At 41.7% G+C, this 8,087-nt stretch overlaps 1 protein-coding gene across 1 annotated transcript; it reads right to left on the bottom strand.

Annotated features, from left to right (window-relative positions):
• Positions 1-5,871: 5,871 nt before the first annotated feature.
• Positions 5,872-7,824, bottom strand: LOC124105248 (lysine-specific demethylase 4D-like). The gene has a single exon (XM_046462387.2). The coding sequence runs from the start codon at positions 7,810-7,812 to the stop codon at positions 5,872-5,874; it is 1,941 nt and encodes a 646-aa protein (XP_046318343.1). The 5' UTR covers positions 7,813-7,824.
• Positions 7,825-8,087: the final 263 nt, after the last annotated feature.

Below are 8,087 nucleotides of genomic sequence, written 5' to 3'. Positions count from 1 at the left end.
ACTATTTAATTTACTCTTCAAAAAATCATTGACTTAATCCTCACAATAACTTACAAGGAAAATCTTATAAACTCTATTTTCAGGTGAGGAAATAGAGTCATGGAGACATTAAGTGACATAATATTCAAATAAGATATCAGATATTCAAAAAAGAATCTCAAAGTTGATTTCTCTTAAAAAAAAACTGACTTTTTTTTTCTGGGGATGTGGCTCAATTGGTAGCGTGCTCACCTGGCATGCGCGGGGCTCTGGGTTCAATCCTTCAGCACCACATAAAAATTAAAAAAAAAATAAATAAAGATGTTGTGTCCACCAAAAACTAAAAAATAAATATTAAAAAATTCTCTCTCTCTCTTTTAAAAAAAGTGACTTTTAACTTATCAAACTGTGACATTTGAGTTTAAGTGGACAAATACATGTATGTACAAAATAGACAGGCCAGGGTCTTAGTCTGTTTTGTGTTGCTGTTACCAATGCCTTGTCCCTAGTGCAAATTTAATAAGGAAGATACAGGTTTAAGAAAAAGGAAAAAGGTTTATTGCTTTGCTAGCAAAGGGAAGGCATAGGGGACTCCTGTCCCAGAGACTGTGATTCTGCCCATAAGGGGTCAAAGAAGGTTCTTCAAGAAGCTATTCAAGGGCTACATTCTAGGCGTGCCCTGACAGGGGATCCCAGGTTTGCCTGATGGGTACTGAAATTTATTTGCTAATTTTGAAGATAGTCACTTTCTAGGTCTTCTGGTTCCCTCTCCTTCCTGTCGTGGGCCTGTGCTGAAAGACAGATAATTTGGCCTGGGATGGGAACGGATAATCTAGTTTTCTGCTCGCAGGAAAGGGAGGGTGAGAGGGAGAAGAGGAAAAGAAAAACGTGCAATTAAAAATAAGCCTCCCTGGCAGAGCAGCAAGGGCTATATTCAAAGCATGAAACAGACCACTATTACAATGGTACAATAAAATTCCTTAGGCTTGATAATTTTTGAAGAAGTTTGTTCAGCTCACAGTTCTAAAGGTTCAAGACTATGGAGCTTGGCCTGGCCTGTAATTCCAGTGGCTTCGCAGGCTGAATCAGGAGGATCACAAGTTCAAATCCAGTCTCAGCAATTTAGCAAGGCCCTAAGCAATTTAGCAAGACCTTGTCTCTAAACAAAATATGAAAAAGAGCTGGGTATGTGCTTAGTGGTTAAGCACACCTGGGTTCAATCCCTGGTACCAGAGAAAGAGAGAACATGGGTGCGTGAAGGAGAAAATGAATTGGTGTCCTAAAATGAAGTCAGGCACAGTGCCACATGCCTGTAAACCAGCTTCTCAGGAGACTGAGGTAGGAGGATCACGATTTCTAGCCAAGACTGGACAACTTAGTGAGATCCTGTCACAAAAATATAAATAAAATGATCTGGGAGGTATAGCTCAGTGGCAAAGAATCCCTAGGCTCCATCCTTAGTACTGTAAAAAATAATAATAACATTAAAAAATGACAACAGATTGATTTTTTAAAAATAGTCAACTCAAAAACGTAAGCAAAGTCCTAGAACAGACAATCCAAAACAGAAGAAATTCAAAGGGCCAAGATATATGTGGAGATGTTTAAGATCACTAATAACTGGAGAAATGCATGAGACAGTACGTTTTTACTGACATAGGAAAAATTAATAGGTGTGATGATACAGAGTACTAATGGAGATAGAAATTGAAAACCAAACTAGCTGTCCCCAGAAATCTTGAAAGTAAACATAAATACAACTCATCAAACTTATTTCTGAGTATGAAGACATTCAGTGAAGTACTGTATGAGGTAGCTAAGTTGTGCAAGTAGCTGGGCATGGTGGCGCACACTTGTAATCCTGGTGGTTTGGGAGGCCCAAGCAGAAGGATTACAAGTTCAGAGTACCCTCAGTAACTTAGTGAGACCCTAAGCAACTTAGAGAGACCCTCTCTCAAAAGAAAAAATACAAAGGGCTGAGGGATGATTCAGGGCCACTGGTTTCAATCCATAGAACAACAAAAAAATGATGGGAAAGTAATCCATTTGTCCAACAGCAGAGGAAGAGATAGAATGAAAATTGCCCATTGACTCTTGAAGTTGCCGGGATCTGTGTGTGTAGCAGTAGGGTTAGATTTTGTACACTGAGCATTCTAAAACAATGACACAGTGGAGAAGAAGTTGGTGAAACATAAATGACATACTACTTTTGTGTGCAGACTTATGGTTAGAACAGTGAAGATACGCAGAACTCATTATTTCTTAGAAGTGAAGAAAAGCCTAAAAGTAGAGAGAACAAAGAGAATTCTACACTTATCTGTATATAAGTTTTTTAAATCAATTTCTCTTGATCTTACAAAATAGAATATAAGAAAAACTTATTGAACATGGACAAACAGGTAGTGTTGTAGTCAGCTTTTTCACTGCTGTGACTAAATGATCTGAACAGAACAATTCTAGAAAAGGAAAAGTATATTTGAGGGCTCAGGGTTTCAGAGGTCTTAGTCCATAGAAGGCGGGCTCCATTCCTCAGGGCTCAAGGTAAGGCTGAACATCATAGTGGAAAATTGTGGCAGAGGGAAGCAGCTCACATCATGGTGATCAGAAGCAGAGAGAGACTCCACTCTCCAGATTCAGATGTATACTCCAAAGCCACTGCATTTTCCTACAAGCACACCCCACCTGCTCTGGATACAGTCAGAACCTTGGCGACCTGTGAGAGCACAAGTGGGGAGCAGTACACAGTCCAGCCCACACCTTGCAATGGGATCCCACATGCTTGAGTGTGTGAAGCTTGGGAAGAGCTTCTTGGCACTGTACAGCCTCCTGTCCACCACACCCAGAAAAGCCACATGGAATCTAGAGAGACTACCAGTAAGAGTAAGACATGGAGCATATCTATATCCAGGCTGTACTAATGAAGGGAGGAATAAATGTGTTCCTCCAAAGCCTCAGACCCTCACAATGAGGAAATATGGAAAGAAACTGGAATTATAAACCTGTCACCTAGGATAAAACAGAACAGAACCATGAGTTCCCTGAAATGTTTAGATTTTCACGTGTGTAGAGTTGTTGAAGGGGAAGATCTGTAGCTTTCAGCAGACTCTCAATGCCCATCAGGAATGCCACAGTTCATTTTACATCTAAAATAATAAACTTAGGTATAATTTTTTAAATTAAGAAATAATTATATAAAAAATAATATACTGTAGTCATTTAGTAAGAAATATGGTCAATACATGCATGATTTTAATAAAGAATAGGGAACTGAATCTAAAGGGTGATAAAAATGGCTTTAAATAAGGACTTTAAAAGATTTTTGTACATCAGTGCTCATGCAGCACTATTCACAACAGCCAAAAGGTGGGAAAAAAAACCCAAATTCCATCAATGGATGAATAGATACACAAAATGTTGTGTACATACAGACTGGGACAGAGTCTAGTGTTGAAGAAGAAGAAAGTTCTGATACATGTTACAATGTGAATGAGCACATTATACTAAATGAAACAAACCAGATACCAAACAACACATACTGTATCATCCCACTTGTTGTAGGTGCCATAATAGTCAAATTAATACAGAAATGAAGAAGAATAATGGATTCTGGCAGCTGGAGCAGTGTGTAATATGAAGTACTGCCTAATGGGTAGAGTTCCACTTTGTGGAGAGGAAAGGCTCTGCAGATGGATAGTGGTTGTGATGGTTGTATAATTAGAATGTCTTTTATAGTCACTAAAATTATTAAGAAAATAAATTATATGTTACATATACTTAACCACAAGAAAAATATTTTGATATTTAATGAAAGAAAAAGTTTCATGGACATTCATAACTGCTTTACTTTCATTGCAAAGTGTGTTTAAAGAGTTCTTTAGTATTATGAAGAACCTTCTAGACAGTGGATATGATCAAAGCATGACATATTCATGTCGGGAGAGGTCAGAGTAAAACTCATTAATTTGCATAATTCATATATGTTAATAATTACAATTTGTTTTTTTTTAAGTGCCCTTTTTCTAGGCCAGGTCTGTAGCCCAATAGTAAAATGCTTGCCTTGCATGTGTGAGGCACTGGATTGGATCCTCAGCACCACATAAAAATAAATAAAGATATTTTGTGTCCATCTACTAGTAGAAAAAAAGTACACACACACACACACACACACACACACCCTTCCTCTATATAGCTTTGGTCTCATTTTGTTAGTCTGATACTAAGATCCATGACTCCAGTGAGGTTTCTTTGTTTGTGTTTTCCTTGGTACAGTTTTGCCAATTATATTTTTTTCTATCTACTTGGAACACTGTTTAGATATATCTCTTTCATACAATTTTGATATGAAGAATATATTTTAAGGGTTCCTCCTCTTTGTTTTGTGGGTACACATTAGAAATAACAAATTTCCTAAACACAATAATGTTACAAAACCTGCCTGGGGCCAGAACTACCAGACTCAATTGGTCAAAAGTTCTAGTTTCTTCAGGAGCAGTGGTTGGTGGTAGCCTGGGAAGCAGAGCATGTTATTCTTGTCAGGCTGTGAGGTGCTACTGGGCCTCACTTTGGCAGTGGCAAGATCCAGGGGAAGGCTGATTAAGGACAGACACCTGATGGAATTTGGGGATAAAGAAAAGAAGCTCACTTAGATTCTCTGCATCATCCAATGTTGACCCATGATTGTGGGGACTAGAAGCATATACCATAGAGGAGAAAACAAGGCCGTAAGAAATAAGAGGGAGGAATGGCATCTAGACCATGGTAGGGGCCACAGGCAGAGCCATGTTCAGGAGTGGTCTGAGAGTCCCTAAGAGATGCTACAGCTTCCTGTGGCAGCTTATAGGGTGGGGAGATCCACTTCCTAGGTCACAGTGAGCCCTAGTTGTTATAGTGGGAGAAAGCATCAGGCATCCTCAGAAATGTCAATTCTTGAAAGTAACAGGCAACAGGTACTAAGAGACAGGCCAGAATCGCTGTATGGCTGAGAACTTTTATGGTTCCTTCCAAGTTTCCTAAGTGGATTTGCCAGCATTTCATTACTATAATGAAATATGTGAGGCAGACTACTTGGCAAACATAAACATTTATTTTGACTCATGATTTTGGAGAATGAAAGTCCAAACAGAATGATGCAGTCACCTGTAAGGGTGTCTACTGGCTGCATCATATGGTAGGGAGAGCGTGTATATATCTCTGTGTATATAAGGTCTCTTTCCCTCTCCTTATAATATCACTAGGATTCTATCATGACAGCTGGACCCTAAGGACCTAATCTAAACCAATCACATTCTAAAGGTCCAACCTTAAACACTGTACACAGATTAACTCTCCATACTCTTAAAACCATTATCATAAGACTCACTGTTTTAATCAGGTTTTTTATCACTGTGAACAAAAGACCCAGCAAGAACAATTTAGGAAACATTTATTTGGCTCAGGGTTTCATAGGTTCCATGGTTGGGCAGCTCCATAGCTCTGGGCCTCAGTGAGGCAGAACATTTCAGTGGAAGAGTGTGGCAGAGAAAAGCAGCTCAGAACAAGGTAACCAGGAAGCAGAGAGAGAAAAATCAATACTCATCAAAAGCAAAATATAAACCCCAAAAGCCCCCAGTGATCTACTTTTCTCTAGTCACACCTTATGTGCCCACAGTTTTGACCCAGTTAATCCATATCATTGTATTAATTCAATGATTAGGCCATACCTATTGTGATCTAATCATTTCTCTTATGAAAATTATTGCATTTTTTAACACTTGAACTTTATTGGACACATCATAGGTAAACAATAGCACTCATACAGGACTAATTCTTCTGAATGAGTTCAGGGGGAAAATTTATATTTGAACCAAAACACTAGGATTAGGGGTCAAAGACACAGTCACATTTACAATATACTCAGTAGCCAAGATTAAGACCATCCATTGGTGGCCAAGGCTTCTCCAAAGTCAAAGGATCAAATCCCTCTAGTGGCAAGAAGATCCTGGAGACCTCCGCTGGATCCAGAATCTTAGAGGAATAAGAGTGGTCCAAGCCTACAACCTCAGCAGGTGTCATGCAGTCCCCAGTAGCATCCTTGGCAACTCTTAAAGGTGGAATGAAATCAGGAGGAGTCAGTGGGACAATTTCAGGGAGATTCAGCGTGAAGTTATCCAGAGATTGCAAGCATGGGCCAGGGTGCATTGGTTCGTCAGGATCCAGTGGGGGACCCAAGGGTTGAAGATCAGGGGCACAGCAACATCCAGAAGTCTTGGCAGGAAAATAGGGCCCAGCTCTCACAGATACAGAATCGCTCATCAAAGCTCTATCCTCAAGCAAGGGCTGATGCTCAGAACCTGAAACTGTGTTCCCTGTGGCCACCATTTGGAGTCTTTTGGTCTGTGTCAAGACAGTAGGCTCAAGAGCCTCCAATTCCCAAGAACAAAGACGATTAACAGGTTTGGTTCGCGCCCGGATCCTTCCAGACCTTGGTAAGCAGCCCTTAACTGTAGCCCTGGGCTGCATATAACCATTTGGGGATGACATGCTACAAGACGCAGGACATATTGGGGTGCAGCCACAGCTTCTACGGCCTGTGGCTACAGGACATTTGAGGCATCTTTTTCCCTGGCCTCGGAGGTGTCTCAGCCTAGGCACCCGTCTCCCAGGAACCTGTTTCTGTTTTGCTGATGCGGTGGGCTTAGTGTGGTCCAGAGCTACTGGGTCTTGCCAGACTGGGAAATGTCTCAGGCTGGGGGAAGCTTTCCTACGTGAAAGGACGTCCCTCCAGGTGGTCATCGCCTGTCTACAAGGCGCTGTAGGCTCAGTGTGGTCCACTACCGCCCTGTCTTGCCCGCATTTCCACAGCTCATAGCGCTCGGGTTGCAGGATGCGCACAAAGGGGTCCATGGAGAAGCTGACCCTGAACTTCCCACAGCTGCACTGAGACGCCACTTTGCCATAATCAATCCATCGCGGAGTGGCGAAATTGATGGTCTCCGCACAGTTGAAGCCATGGTTGAAGCCAGCATGGTAGCCATAGGGAAATGTCACCATGAACTCACCAGCCTCTTGAGTCACGCGATTGAAGGGAATGCCATTCTCATGGAGGACTATGGGCGAGATGAGGGCCACCTTGTGCCTCAGGAAAGCCTCACAGCCCTGTGAACTGCCCGGGAAAAGGTCCCTGGCCAGGCGCTCCAGGCGCTGCCCGTGTTCAGGGGGCACCGCGTACCACGTTTTGGGCTCCCCAAAGTGCAAGTAGTTGATGCTGTAAAGGTCCATGTCCTCCGTGTGCCATGCAAAAGTGGCCTTCCACATGCCAAAGTACAGGTAGGGCGTGTTGACACCCTCAATGACAACTCCACATTCCTGCTCCAACAGGTCCAGAATGGTTCCCAGGTGTCCCAGGTTCCACTCCTTAGTGTTCTCATCAAATAAGGAGCCACTGATGTCAGCACCATAAATTGGTGAGTCATAGAGGCGGCTATTCCAGTACTTTCTCTCCAGATCTTCAAAATTCAGGTGAAGGGGAGTTCTATACTTTTTACTGTCTGCCAGGAGGTGATACTCTCTCACCGTCATGGCTTTCTTCTTTTTGTGGTATTGAGTGAACATACCTGCCTTCCCAGAGACCACCTGCTGCAGGGGAGTGGCTATTAAGATGTCACTGACATCATCATAGGACTGCCTGGCTCTCCATTCCTTGGGTGGAATTACCTTGGCCAGGCCAGCTCTGTGTGCCCCTTGGGATTCCATGTAGGCAATATAATTGTTGAAATCTGAGAATTCTTCCATGGTTGGGTGGAATGTCATAATGGTGGAACTACTTGTCTGGGTACTAGAGTGAGCAGACTTCATGGTGCAATATTTTCGGCAACAAATTCTAAAACCTTAGATGAATTATAGATTCCTGAGAATGTTTGGGGATTATTTCTTCTTCTTGTCTTCTTCCTTCTTATTTTCTGTCCTTCTTTCTTTACTCTTTCCTTCCTTTCTTCTTTTAAGTATGTTTGTTTATCTCTGAGGCACTAACCCAGTCTTGAGCCTCCAATTCAATGACATATCTTTTCCAGTTTTGCTGACTCACCAAAGGTACTCTATTCTGATCAGCAGATATTTTACCCAAATAAAAT

Source organism: Marmota monax, unplaced genomic scaffold, assembly GCF_021218885.2.
Source record: "Marmota monax isolate L192 unplaced genomic scaffold, Marmota_monax_Labrador192_F-V1.1 WCK01_AAM20220418_F8-fsc00104, whole genome shotgun sequence".
Lineage (NCBI taxonomy): Eukaryota > Metazoa > Chordata > Mammalia > Rodentia > Sciuridae > Marmota > Marmota monax.
Note: the sequence above shows the minus strand (reverse complement) of the source record. Positions and strands in the feature narration are given on the sequence as shown.

Excerpts from the sequence above, each read along its gene's own strand:
- LOC124105248 (XM_046462387.2), bottom strand. The coding sequence starts at position 7,812 with ATGAAGTCTGCTCACTCTAGTACCCAGACAAGTAGTTCCACCATTATG.